The sequence below is a fragment of the Calidris pugnax genome, unplaced genomic scaffold (assembly GCF_001431845.1).
Source record: "Calidris pugnax isolate Ruff unplaced genomic scaffold, ASM143184v1 scaffold25, whole genome shotgun sequence".
Classification (NCBI taxonomy): domain Eukaryota; kingdom Metazoa; phylum Chordata; class Aves; order Charadriiformes; family Scolopacidae; genus Calidris; species Calidris pugnax.
Genome location: NW_015090805.1, coordinates 3,040,681 through 3,055,061, shown reverse-complemented (window position 1 = coordinate 3,055,061; position 14,381 = coordinate 3,040,681). Strand labels below are relative to the sequence as shown.

The 14,381-nt window shown below is 45.5% G+C and overlaps 1 protein-coding gene across 3 annotated transcripts in view; it reads right to left on the bottom strand.

Moving 5' to 3' along the window:
* The window catches only part of LOC106885756 (cystathionine beta-synthase-like), a 32,709-nt gene extending 19,883 nt beyond the window's left edge, over positions 1 to 12,826 (bottom strand). For 2 of the 3 annotated variants that reach the window (XM_014938203.1, XM_014938205.1), the window contains exons 1-6: positions 12,674 to 12,826; positions 6,422 to 6,549; positions 5,183 to 5,394; positions 4,502 to 4,608; positions 3,411 to 3,545; positions 16 to 95 (exon numbers count right to left, since the gene is read on the bottom strand). In XM_014938203.1, coding sequence (XP_014793689.1) covers positions 16 to 95; positions 3,411 to 3,545; positions 4,502 to 4,608; positions 5,183 to 5,394; positions 6,422 to 6,463 — 576 coding nt within the window. In that variant the 5' untranslated portion in view covers positions 6,464 to 6,549; positions 12,674 to 12,826. Of the gene's footprint in view, positions 1 to 15; positions 96 to 3,410; positions 3,546 to 4,501; positions 4,609 to 5,182; positions 5,395 to 6,421; positions 6,550 to 8,045; positions 8,065 to 12,673 lie in introns of those variants that run through there. The other variant, XM_014938204.1, reaches the window with a different exon arrangement.
* Between the last annotated feature and the right edge of the window lie 1,555 nt (positions 12,827 to 14,381).

Below are 14,381 nucleotides of genomic sequence, written 5' to 3'. Positions count from 1 at the left end.
AAAAGCAGATCTGACCTTCTCCATGCTCATTTTCTCTGGCATCACAATGATACAGCGGTAACCCTTCACTGCTGCAGCCAAGGCCAGTCCAATTCCTGAAAGCAAGTAAAGACACGTAGAGCATACAGTAAGGAGCAACAAAGAACAAAACCCACAATGCTAGCTTTGGCATGCCCTGACTTTAATCAGATTTCCACCAGAGGCTTCAGAGTACAGTGTCCCTAGAGGGGTGGTAAAGGGAATATTTCTGGCTACCAGGGAGAACTGGATTTACAGACGATGCTAGTTCTTTGAGGATCACAGCCAACAAAGTTTAGCCAAGGGTGGGAAAACTTAACATGTGCAAACTTTACCCCATGCACATTACTTTACTCCTGTCCCACCCACTTAATTTTTACAGAATTAATTTGGGAAAGGAATGAGCTTTAAGCTAAAGAAGACTAGAGCAATCATTTTGATACTGTCAGAAGATCATTAGAGCTTCTATTGACACACTTCTACATTAAATCCCTACTTTATAGTGTGCCAAAACAAAGTCCATTCTGAAAAAGAAATTATTACATGTTTGAAAATACAATCCGGGAGTGCAGCACAGACTGGTATCTACCTGGCAGGGGAGCAGCTCTGTGGTAAGGGACACCTAGAGGTCCTGGTGGACAACAAGCTCAGTATGAGTGAACAGTGTGCTGTTGCAGCAAAGAAAGCCAACAGGGTGCTGGGTTGCATCAACAAGGACATCACCAACAGAGATAAAGAAGTCATTATCCCACTCTGGCCAGCACTTGTCAGGCCACGCCTGCAACACCATGTTCAGTTTTGGCCCCTGCTACACAAAAAAACATGTGGACAGGCTGGAGAGGGTCCAGAGAAAGGCCACAAAGATGATCAAAGGACTGGGAAGCCAGCCAGGAAGAGCTAAGAGGACTGGTTTTGTTCAGCCTTGAGAAAAGAATGTTTAGGGGAGACCTTATCACCATCTTGCAGTATTTAAAGGGTGACTACAAAGAAGACAGAAACTCCCTTTTTACAAGGAGCCACATGGAAAAGACAAAGTAGAAGTTACTGCTGGGAGGATTCTGATTGGGCAGAAGAAGAAAATTTTTCACAATGAGAACCATCAGTCATTGGAATAATCTCCCCTGGGAAGTGGTGGATTCCCCAAGATTGGACACTTAAGATCCAGCTGGACAGCACACCTTCTCTAGATTGTGCTTTTTTCAAGAGAGGTTGGACCAGGTGATCCTTGAGGTCCCTTCCAACCCGGTACTCTATGATTAAACGTTGTTTGTGATTGAGGGTCTAATACACTATGTCAACTTGCTACCACAGTGAAGTACCTTGACTGTTAGAGACAGACACCACATTTCTACTTCAAAAATCTGCACCTCCAGCCTGATTTCTGCCTTCCAGCTTGTCATTGTCTGCCCACCTGAAGAGCTAAGCTCAGAAGGGCCTTCCCCATAGAAGAGAAGCTTACACCTGCTATCAGATCACCTCTCTGCTGGATAAGCTAAACAGATCAAGTTAGTTGATATGTTCTGAGGTCAGGCTGCACAGCACCTCCCCTTGCTGTTCTGGATACCAGGCACAGTACCAACACATGCTCATGACAATGCCTCACAGTTTACCCCATACAGAGACTTGCTTGTTCAAAGCTGGTTCTGTTTCTACATGGTGTTGAATTGCGCGGGGTGGGGAGTATCTTTAACTGTTCCTGTAAGAGAAGCATAACTCACACCTCAAGTAATTCAAGTGGTGTTTAATTATTTGGGATGGTGGGGGGGGGAGAACTTTTCCTGGTATATTATAGATAAATATGTATGCCCGACTTAAAAAAAAAAAACACCAAAAACAATGGCCTCACTAAGGCCAAAGACTGAAGAGAAGCCATCCAGTGCTCTACTCTCCCTTATGGTGATGAAGAGAGCACTTTTGAGACCTGAACTCTAACACTTTGTACTTTCTGCTACTGACCTGGAAATGCAGCAAACATCCAAAGAGGACTTTGGCTGAGGGAAAAGTGGGACGCAGAGAGGACAAAAATGTAACACATTAGCTCTCACATTTAACATATTCAGTAGCTCTGAGCAGTAGCCTAGAGCAAAAGCCATTTCTCTCAGGTTACTGTCTGCCCTGGTCTTTGCTTTTACATGAAGAGAGACATATTTCTGAAACAATTGTCCTGTATCTCCTTCAGTTGTTTTCTTTCTATCTTTTGGATTCTGTGGCAAAGAGAACCATTTATCAGGTACTGACCCAGAAAGCAAGGTGTCATAGTATAACCCCAGACACTGGAGGAATGGAATATGGTTATTTTCCACTACATGCCATTGTTCAGGGAAGAGGTATAGCCACAACCACGAGGCACAAGGACTTCAGTCGCACTGCACCCCCCACAGAGCAGCTGCCAAGCAAATGGCAACTGATATGACTTCCCAGTTTTCTGCTGAAGGCAGGAGAACTGGTCACAGATCAGCTCATCATCCTAGTCCCTCCATTAACAAAGGCTGTACTGTATCAAAATAACAAAAGGAAGATCTGCCTGGACTATGCCTATCAGAAGGCAACAGTGGATGCCAAGGAAAAAGTTTAGGAACAGGAAAGACGGAACACATCTCCAGAACACATCAGGCAGGACAGTAGCTTGTAGCTCAGCTCAGGATACTTCTCAGAGGAAGCAATACATTTTATATTGAACTAGCTCAAGAGGGAGCATTTCATGATGATTATTCCCCACGAGCAGAACAGCTTAACAGAACAGCAGCTGGAGCCCAAAGTTAACTCCAGGCTGCTCAGATCATCAGATGTTCTGCCCGGTTTCTGACTCACAGGGCTGTTCCTTTCTCCAGTCCTACAAGGAGAAGATGCTGAACCAAGGGGAACCTGTTGAAAAATCTAGGTGTGCAAGGCCTATGTCAGCAGACAATGCTGTGGGGATGCAGCTCATCTCCCATCTCCTGCACCAATATGGAAAGGCTGTTTCTCAAACAAGGCTCACCTCACCTGACAGGGACCATTCTATTCCTAAATAGAATGGGAAGACCCAGATTCACACTAGTCTTTTGGTGCTTTTTTTTTTTTAAATCAATAATTACAGTCAGACTTTAAGTCCTGAATAGAGCTTGAAGACCCTACTGAATCCAGATGAACACTTCCTTTCTTACAAAGCAAAGGACCTCTGCAAAGTTACCAGACCTCCTTCACAGCTGTTCTGCTCAGAATAGGACACTACAGAATTGTTCCTTGTATGAGATGGAAGAGGCACTGCTCCCTACATCACACAAGCAGGAAGGGATCCCCTTTCTTCCTTGCACAGGTAGCCTTCATGCACCAATTTCAAGTCTGTCTCTTCGAGAAAAGCCACAACAGCATTTTCCCCCTACACTTTGCCAGGTCTCTCCATCCCCTACCTGTGTTTCCAGAGGTTGGCTCTATGATAGTGTCCCCAGGCTTCAAGATCCCAGCCTTTTCAGCGTCCTCTACCATCCTCAGGCTGATACGGTCCTTCACACTGCCCCCAGCATTGAAGAACTCACATTTTGCCACTGGAAACAAAGAAACCAAGCAGAGTTCTTAAACAGCAGTCATTTGTTAAACAGGCTGCTGATCCCAAACATATCTGCAACAGCAATCCTGTTAACATGTCTGCCCAATTCACCTCCCTACTTTACATCAGAGACGGGGACTCATTTCACAGCATCTCCACTGTTAAGAGTCACAAGAGCAAAGCAAGTTTGGCTTTTGACACTGGCCACAGAAGCCAGGAACCCCAACTCCTTCGGTCTCAAAGTATGACCTTTCCTTTCATCTTTCCTCTTTATTACAGCCCAGTCATTTGGATGAAGAGCCCTAGGGCTCTTCCACTGCAATAGCACGGGAGAAAGAGAACTCTACCAACACGCCTTGCCTCTTTCCCACGACATTCTCCAGCCAAAGAGTTTCTGATCAAACTGGAAGTTTCTCCCATTGTTCAGCCTACACTTTCACTTAAGTACTCCCAGCACTAATCCCTTCAATGGTGTTAAACACCTTTCAGGACTTTAATCAGAACCTCCAGATATCTCCAGTATGGCTGGGTTTAAAAAACAAACACAAAAGACATTCACTGACAGTTTCGTCCCTTTGATCATTTTTCAGTGATCTTCAGAGGTAACTGCAGATCTGCATTTGTACACAAACTGATGAATACTTTGAATATGAGAAGCAGTTAAAAACATCATAAAACATTTTTAAAATCAAAAAATATTTTCTATGAAAAAATGGAAAAGTTGCAGGAAATATCCTCATGAAGTACAAATTGAAAGATGTTTTAGATGACCAAATCCTGAAAACCTGAAAATCTGCTAAAGAAAACCAGGAATTTTTCTCACCATTTTCTGCAGAGTACCTGCATTCCTCCAATGCCCAGATGGGACTCCAGTGGTCCCACTGCTAACCAGGACTACCCAAGTTTCTGAAAGGGTGTTTCTTATTTTGATTTTCTATCTGCAGAAGTACTCACAGAGTTCACACTTGAGCCCATACTGCTTCCCAATCTTGTTGATTCGTACCAAGGGTGTATTGCCAACTTTATTGAGGATGCTTGGCAGGATTTTCAGAGGTTCTGGCCTGGTACACATATAAACAAAGTCAGTGTATTCACAGAAGGGGCCACAGGCAGATCACACAAAAGCAACAAAGTGCTTCCAATGCTTTTTATTTCAACCAGCTTTCTCCCCCAACTTTACCAGGCTGGTTTAGTTTAAAAGAATGTCCATTGGGTACAAATTCACAAAACATCAAGTCCTTGAGCAAAACAAGGATTAATCAGATATCAAGCCAAGTGCTGAAGCAAGAATGAAGTGCTCTGCACTTCCTCCTGGCATGAAGTGGCTTAGCACTGCTGAGAGTCAGCTATTTCACAAGAAAAAGGCATTAATAATGCAATCTTCCATCTAGTCAGGGAACTGCTCGCCAGGTTGGTTAAAATAAGCTAGTTCCAGTCCATTTCATTTTGTATCTTGGGTGCAAGGCCCCTTAATCTGGGTTCTTAGCTTTGCTTATACATGGAAATTAAGCACCAGCATATCTATGTGCTAAACAGCATCAATTTAAAACAGTCATATTTTGTTAAATCCACGTGGCTCTGAAGGGATGTGGATTAGTGCTCTACTGAAAATCAACAAATAAAAGTAATACTTACAGAGTGGTATGACGATGAGGGGAGGCAGAGGGGGGTGTCCCAAGCTTCCATGTGCATTTGCTAGGTGTATCAGGGCGGATCCACTCCCTTTCCTTGTCATTAGCCTTGCAGTTCTCATTGTCACCCCCACCAGGGAGGAAATATTTGCCAGGTGCATGAGGGCATGAGTTCATATCTGGCTTCTGCTGGGGAGGAAGCCTCGGCATTTCATCCTTGGGGGAGGGAAAAAAAAAAAAAAAAAGAAAAGGGAAGGGGAAGAGAGAGTGATTTTTATGCCTTGCTGTAACAAGGTCAGAGCATCTTTTGAGACTATTGAAGTTACTCAAGTTCTGCACCATGGGAAACCAGCCATTCACATTCACATCACTGTCCCCCCTAAAAGAGCTAAAAATCATGTTACTTATACGGAGTCCTTATTCTTGTCTCTGTCCCTTCACCAATGTATCTATTTCCAGTCCAGTGTTTTAGCATGCAGTTCTCCTGAGGGAAGCCTGAACAGAAACTGCCCTGGTGGCAATTGTTAAGAGAGCAGAATTGCCTATAAGCCAAAGGAGGAATGGCAACAGTTAGCCTTTAACACACAAGAACAGGTTCTGCCACTGACTATAAGAGATCATATCACTGTATCTAAGATCCAGGTGTTAGGGAAGAGAGCACAGTATGCCTCAGATACATGAATCCCATCCTCAAATGTCCTAGTCTTTTTTTTCCCTTATGTGAAAAAGGTCACAACAAACTTCACTTCCCACTGTGAATATGGGAAAGCATTTCAGCAAAATTTTGATTTGCCATATTCTTATCTTCAAAATGAGAATCTTGCACTGCAACACTGAGTGCAAAAGCTCAATGCAACACTCTACATGAAGAGAGCTTAAACACACTAAAATGTACTAACTGTAACTAGCCTCCATAAATATTAAGAAAACAGGACTAACCCTCATGGGAGACACCCCTCCCACACCAAAAACAGCTCTCTGAAATAAACACTCCCCATTCCAAGCAGAGAGGAACAGAGCAGGACTACTTGGTGACTAATTGGAAAATGTGCCAAAAAACTGAATTGCTACCTGTGGTCATGAAGGAGAACTCTTCCAGGAAGGCCACTGGTTCCAATAGCACCTACCTCCACAGCATTCCAGAAAAAAAAACCAACAAAACACTCCAAGAACAGATAGGTCTTTCCAAAATTCTGGTGACAGAAAAACAGGCAAACAGTATTCCCCAAAGACCAATGAGTACCTTAGACACAGAAACAGGCCTTTCTGACATCAACTTGTCCATGTTCTTTGGTGAAGGTGACAGCACAGTAGACAGGACTTTCTTCACAAGACTGACTGTGGGTCACAAGACTGGAACCCTCTTCAAAGCTGCAGATTGTGGAAAAAGGAAGAAAAAAAAAAATCAGGAAAAAAAAAATCTCTTGTAGAGGCAAGACACACATTCCTCTTTCATAGGGAAAAAAAGAAGCTGCAAAACAAAGTGAAGATGTCTTGTATAAACAGGATAAAAAAAATAATCACACAGCAGAGGTATTGCACAAGACCAGTGGAAGGTCTCTTGATCCTGTTCTTCCTGCATTACCTAATCTTTCCTCTGCCCTGATCCAGACCTCCATTGGACATAAGCTTGAAAGCCACACAAAGTAATAGAAAATACTCCAGTTCACAGGATATATACTTCTAGGGACACCAAAGGTGAAAGGGCTTCATGGGGCCATCACCAAAAGATCCTGTACACAACTTGAGAAAAGACAAGGGTTTATATAGGAACACTTGCAGAGGCCTTTCTACTCTTGAGACCTAAACCTCACAAGTTACTACCCAAACTGAATCAGTATTGCACGGATAACTGTAGAGATGCTGGATATGACACACAAAGCAAAAACTTCAACCACAAGGAAGCAAGGAAGCCTTCTAGCAGGCTTTTTGTTTCAGAAATTAGTAAATATAAATTAGAAGCAGTAAGTTCATTTTTCCTACTCCAAACAGTTGTTCATAAAGCCTCCCTGCTTCCTTTCCACTGAAGACAAAAATCTGGCTTGAAGTCTTGGAAAGTGTGGGGTTTTTTTCCTAATATTTTATTTTCTCATCACCATTTTGCAGCAAGATTCAAGCTCTTTCCATTACTGGATTGTGCTAGGCCTGGAAAGTGTCCCTGGCCTCATGCTCCTCCTTCTGACACAAACACACAAAACAGACACAGACAGGAAAAAAATCTGAATCACAGGATCAGTGAACTTTAGCATTTGATCCTGCAAGTTAATATGCACCACTAACCACTACTGCCTTATGTTCACCAATTCCTTTCTTGCGTACTGATTTAAAGAAAATCCCTAAGGCATTTAAACTGTCCTCCTTTAGGAAAAAAACCTCTGAAAGTGCCAACTTTCCAGATTAAGGCTTTAAAAAAGTCTCCTTCTGGATACAACTCTTCCATGCCACCAAAATGACATGAATCTTCTTCATTTAGGCTAATAGATACCCAAGAGCCAGGATGGACTACATTCTGTCCTAGACTACTGCCAGGACTAGTCTGAGAGACATCACAGTCCAAGAAAGCTAATATCCCATAAATATACATAATCTAACATCAATCAGTCTTTGTTACCAGTAATTAGCTTACTGCCAGTTCCAGAGTGAAACCCAGCCTTCATTTCTGTTTCTAGAAGGTGCCTGGTTCACAGTTCAGAATATCAACACTTTTTTAGTAAGGAAAAAATACTGAAGAAGTTTCAAGTCTTTTTTATGAGCCACATTCACACGCTCCTTCAGACAGCTGGCATGCTATACTGGACATAGACACTGACTGCCTCTGCTCACAGGTATCACTGACAATATTTACAAAGTCCATCTAATAAGGGTACCTTGCTGTCAAAGGATCAAACCATTTCAAATTCAGGAAGAAAGCAGCAAGGGGCTATAGACAGGAAACAGCAGATTTTGTTCATCTTCTAGGTTCTGATAAAATAGAAATGCAAAACCTTTAAAAGCTTTAAATTGCCACTCCTCAGTGTTGTTCAAGAGGGTCCAAAAATCAAGGAGGAAGGGAGAGAAAATTGTTTCAGTAAAAGTTTCAGAGGTTTCAAAAAAATAAGTATTTATTCTTTGTATTGATGGCAGGAAAGAAACGAATGTGGTTCTCTTCAAAAGCTGCCTTTTGGAGGATACCCTCCAAATCGGGAAAGACAATACCATCTCATTTCCTCTATTGTAAGGCAAAAAAATCCACATTCCACTAACAGCAACACCCATCACCTCTTGAACTAGAAATGGAAGGAAAAGCAGAAACAGAGAAAAAGCTATATTTATTGCCTTCAACTAAGCCGTGAGATTCTTTCATGTGTTTAGAATGGCAATACTCTGATGTTTGACCAAAGCTTCAATAATGGATCTAGAACTCTGAACAAAACCAAGGATAGAGAGAAAAAGCTAATCACAAGCATTGCCAACAAAAATCTTGTCACCAAATACTAACCTTAAGCAACATCATTCATTGGAAGGAACATAAGCTCCTGTTCAATAAATCCCTTCAAATCATTTTATTAGGCATTATTTCAAATAACCCCACACAGCCCAAAGTAGACAGGTATGCACACATGGATTTACAAAGCCAAATTCTAATCATACCAGTAGAGAATCAGTCTTAGCTATGGTCAACTTAACATCTTAGGGTTTTGAAGAAGGACAAAATCCTAGGACAGACTTGGTTGTTCTCCAATAGGAATTATTACTAAAGCACTCAGCAGAAACATAAAAGCATCTGCGATAGCTTACTGTTACACCTAAGAAAGGTCAAGAGCCCAAAAGAGCCCAAGAGTGACTTGTCATATTCAGAATCAACAGGAAGGTCTCAGATCTTCGAACTCCTTCAGTGCTACTGATGAGCTCCCTGAACATCACCCAGAGCATCCAACTGGTGCTTACAGTACTAGATGCAGCTTCAGCAAAACAGGGCAGAGGTGGTCAGCCTAGGACATCCAGATTCCTCCCAAGACCTATGATCCTGCTTACAGGCCCAAATCAGGCCATAGCAAGCCGGTGCATCTTTCTACTGGAGAGATCTTTGGAGGACAAAGGAAAGGGAGTGAGCAGAAATCATCAAAAGAGGACAATAGCAACTTCTTTGCTAGCGTTACCCTCTTCCCAGTCTTTCTTTTAGGAATAAAGATTGGGGAGACAGGCTAGGAGAATGGTGACTGCTGCTCCAACTTGTAACTGAGTGCTGTTCAGAAGAGCCTGAAGGACATAAGCTACAGGAAAAGTTGCCCATCTTCACAAAATAAATTCTGTCAGCATGAATTTAAGTTTGCTGTAAAAGGGAACACTCCCGTGACTAGCTAGGGGTGTGGGCAGAGTCTAACTAGACAAGCTGGACTAACATCTGCCATTATATCTGCAAAGTGCATGAGGCAGAAAAATCAGAAAGACAATTTACAAAGTCACTTATACCTAAGTCACGAAGGGGACTGGGATATAGGCAGAGGTACGAGATCCAGAGAGCCTCATGGGCAAGGCTCATATCTCTGGATCCATCTCCACAGGGAACCCAAGACCTACACTATTTCTCAACTCCTACAGAACTGAAGGCCACTGAGTGAAATTAATCCCCAGTCAGACTGGGCTGAACTCACTCCATAGATATGTTAGGATCTACAGTTTCTAAGGCTGTTTACAGTATATGATGTCAGCACTAACGCGGACATTTAAAGAGTATTGTGTATGCGAGAACCTAATTAACTTGAGTCTTGACTGAAGCAGAAATGGAGCTGCCAAAAAAGGCAGGTGTAAGAGGTGGATCAGAGAGAGATGCCCCAAGGGCTAACTAGTCAGCAAGAGATGAGATACAGGATTTCATTACGCTGCGGCCTGAGAATGGGAAACTTGGACATTAGGCAAGCTTTACTCCATGAACAAGTAAACCACTACTAACCAGTTGTTCTGCTCACTCTGAGTATCAGACGGTCTTAGAGAGCTTCAGGATCTATACAGGTTTAAAGATGTAGCAGTAACCATCCAGACTTTGGAAGCTGTTCAGAAACACCACAGCTATAAGTGATTCAGAAGGCAGTCAGCCATCTGGGGGTTTTTTTTGGTTTTGTTTGGGTTTGTTTTTTTTGGTTGGTTGGCTTTTTATTTCCCCCCCTCCACTCTGCTACTTGCTCAGTCGCAGGCAGCCATTGTTTCTGTGCCAGGAAACATCAAGTGACCTGAAGTAACTCATGTAAGAATTAACAACACTCTGGCTCTAGGAAGAAATACTTTGAGAATCTAATCTTATCTGTTTTCTTTTACAGAGCAGATGAGCACACCTGTGTCCTCTTACTCATCACTCTTCCTTTCAAGGCTGGGCTGGCGTACCCATAAGCATCCTGATAAGAAATGAGTAGTTCTTTAACGCCTCTAACACTGCAAAGATGTTAAAACTTCAACACCAAAGCAACTTCCACTGCTATGGCAATTGCTACACCAGAGATCAGCCTGTGAAAATAAAAAAACGTTCAGTCTGCCTTCCCCCCACAGAAGGGAAGCTGTACACGAGCTGTAACCCAGGTGCCTTTTGACATCTTCATTTCCTGAGTTTAGTCCAACCCTGTCCAGACTCGCCTGATAAGCTTCCTGAACAAAGACTGATGTCTTCAAGGAGCACAACAGCATTACAGAAAAGACTGGAGAATATCTTTATCTGTATTTTCATCTGTTGCTGTCAGAAACTGTCATTGTTTCTTTCCTTGCTTCTAGTTCCCTTTCCTTAGCACACAAAGATGGACCAACACTACAACCTAATCCCTGCTCTTGATCTGCTAAACTCACCAATTTCACGGAGGAAAGCATTACAGATGGGGTAACAGAGGCTCAGAGAGTAAGCAAGGTGCCCAGCATGACAAAAAGAGGGAACTGGAGCTCTGCTCTTAATTGCTGTCCAGGTCTGTAAAACAGGTAGAAGTACAGCTCCCCTGCATTACGAGGCATTGCATCTTTTGTTAGCCCAGGGACCTCTGATAAAGGTTGGCAAAGCAGCACTGGTCACCACTGCCTGGGTAGGAAGCCAGATTTTTGGCTGATGCATGTTTTGTGGGAAAGACCAGCTGCCGCCCGCTCTGGCTACATCTGTAGAGTTTTTGGCAGGCAATCCACAGTCCAACCACAAGGACGGTACAGCCTGCTGCCTGCCTGGCTCCTATGTATCTCACATGCAGACAGCAGGCACCTGCCAATAGCCAGAGGCCAACCTGTCCAAGCCGTCCTGGCAGCCTGCTATGCTGCCAGCGCCAGATTAGTGACGTACCTGAGCCAGCATGCGTGCTCCGGGACAAGGACCCTCCATGACCCTTGCTACCAACCACAGTTTTTAGAAGTACTGCTCTGCCTTAAGCAGGCTGGTTAACTCACAGGCAGAGAGGGGTCACCAACTAATATCAAAGAGGATAACCTGCACAAATGCCCCAAGTCCTGGACTTAACCTAGCACCTAAGCCATAGTTCATCAGTAGCAATCTCACTACAGCCATTCTCCTGCTAAGAAACACCAGGTTCTGAGCAAGTCTCAGTTTCCTAGAAAATACTTTTCCTCCTCTGACATAAAATCCCCAGATTTCACCTGTCTCCATGCTCTGAGTTTTCCCTCCTTGCTGCAGCACAACTTCTGCAGAACACAGAGCTTGCGTGCCTCAACTCAGCAAACAGACTCGTTTAAAGGGTAAACACTGAGCAACTTTGCTGGAACAGAGCCCAGCACTCCAAAACCTCCATACTTAAAGGGTTTATAATTAAAAAAAATAAAATATATATACAGAAGACTAGATTCTCAAACAGGAATAGGAAAGGAATTGCTTGTCTTTCAAGTAATAGCTAGTTCAATAGTATGCCAGCATCCTATTAATACTAATATTGCTATTAAGTAAGTCTCACAGGTGTTAGCCAAGTTCAGACCCTTCCTAACAGAGGAAGGGCAATGCATACAATAAAGTGTAATAGAAGCAAGCTTCTCAGTCCCGTGCATTAACCAAAAAACATCAGCAAGAGACCGCCACGCTACTCACGAGGACAACGGATGACAGGCCAAGAGCCAGCGCCAAACCCAGGAGAGAACAAAAGGCAGGGTTTCGCCTTGGGAGCCTGCGTAAGGAGCCCAAAGCCATCCTTTCCTCCCCCCGCTCCTCGCCCGGAGGAGGCGGGCATCCTCCGCCCGCCCGGAGCACCCTCGGAGCGCCGCAGGCACCCTCCAGCAGCCCAGCTCCGGGCCTCCGCTCGCCCCCCCATTCCCATCTCTTAATCACAAAACAAAACCGAAAGCCCACCCATGTAGCACCATCGTGTCCACCCACCAGCCCACCATCCTTTCCCCCCCACAGCGAGGGAAGCCCCCCCGACCTCGCGCCACGCCACCGTGACCGTTTAACGGCCGCCCCCGCTGAGGCGAGGTGGACGCTCCCAGCTCCCCCACGCCGCGGATGATGCAACGGGCGGCGAAGGGGATGCAGCTGCTGCCTCACCCCCACGCGAGATCCTCAGGACGACACCACCGCCGCCCACCCGCACTGCAGCGCAAGTACAGCACACCGGCGAGGAGAAAGCACGGGAGGAAGAGGAGGAGGATGAGAGGGAGGAAGGGGAGACCTGCTGCTGCCGCCGGGGGTTAAAAAGAACCCGCGAGCCCCAAGGCCCCGCCCCGCCGCCGGCCCCGCCCACCCGAGGGGAGGGAAGGGAAGCGGGCGCGGCCATTGGCCGCCACGGGGGAGTTGGCGAATGAGGGACAGCCAATGGGGAGGCGGCGCGCGGCCACGGGGCACCGCCGCCTGCAGCCGTGTGGCGAGCGGGCCCGGCCCGGGCCCCAGGCCGCGGCTCTGAGGGGAAACCGGGGACGAAACGGCCGCGTTTCTCCAAAGAGGCCCCGCGGGGCCCGGGACGAGGTCTCTGCCGGGGTCGCGGGCACGAGGGGGCGCGGCCAGGCCTCGGCCTTCGAAGGCCGCGGCCGTGAGGGAGAAAGAGGTGCCCAGGCTGCTTGTAACCCCCGAGCTCCAGGCCTCTGGCCACTTGCCGAATTTGGGGAAAAAAAAAATGCCCGCTGCATCAGAGGGGATTTTCAAGGGTAGGGCTGCAGCCGAACCCCCTGAAGAGGCCTCAGGGCTGTGCTTGTGTCCGGAGACCGGCCTTGTGCCACCAGCCATGCGACCCTGTCTCAGCTTGCCCAAGATAGGCATCAGGGGAGGGAGAAGAGGATCCAGGTGTCTCGGGGTCTGGTGTCAAAGCCTGGAAATGCCCAGCCCCGGGGTGGGGAGGAGCTGGTGAAGGCCCCAGGTGGGAGCTGCAGGCTGGAAATGGTGCTACAGAAAGGCAGTGTGACCGTCTCGCTGAAATAAACCCGCACCAGTCGTTTCGCTAGCCGTGGTTGTGCCACGAGTCTGGAAATGGGTTTATCCCAAAAGGTGCCAAGCCCTAAGCGTGGCTCTGGAAAACACCTAAACACTTTACTTGAAGCTCCTGTGTTGCCTGCAATTTGGCTGCTGGTGTGCTTGCTGGCACAGAGGCAGGTTGCACACTGCTGGTGAAGAAGGAGCCAAGGCCAGGCTGGATGGGGCTTTGAGCAACCTGGTCTAGTGGGAGGTGTCCCTGCCTGTGGCAGGAGGTTGGAACAAGATGGTCCCTTCCAACACTAGCCATTTTATGATTCTGTGAAGCAGCATCCACCTTGAGCTTTGTGGGTGTCTGTGTCCTAGCCAAATTGGCTTCATCTCCATGAGTCTTTATGGAACCAATACCATGGATGGATTGTTATTATGCCATGATGTCATTACTACACTTCTGATGGTATCTGAGAATGTGATAATGAAGTATTCACCTGGGAGGTCGCTCAGTGTCACAATGGCTGCATCTGCACTGTTGTGCATGGGGCTTTACAATATGTAACAGGGTGCGGGTGAATTCAAGATACTCAGTACCAATTGTCCCAGAATAATTCTTGACAACCACAAGGTGCTCCAGATTATGCAGAAAGAAACAAAACAAAACAACCCAGAAATCCTTGCATGAAAGCATGAGATACCAAAAAAGACTTACCAGAGTAAAAGATCTCAAGAACATAGCTTGTTGCTGTAGAAAGTCCAAGCAGCACTTTCTTCTGTATCTTATATAAAAGATACTAATAAAGAGAAAAGCAATTCAAGGTAGCTTTATTTTAGAACATGATTCACCCTGACGTGT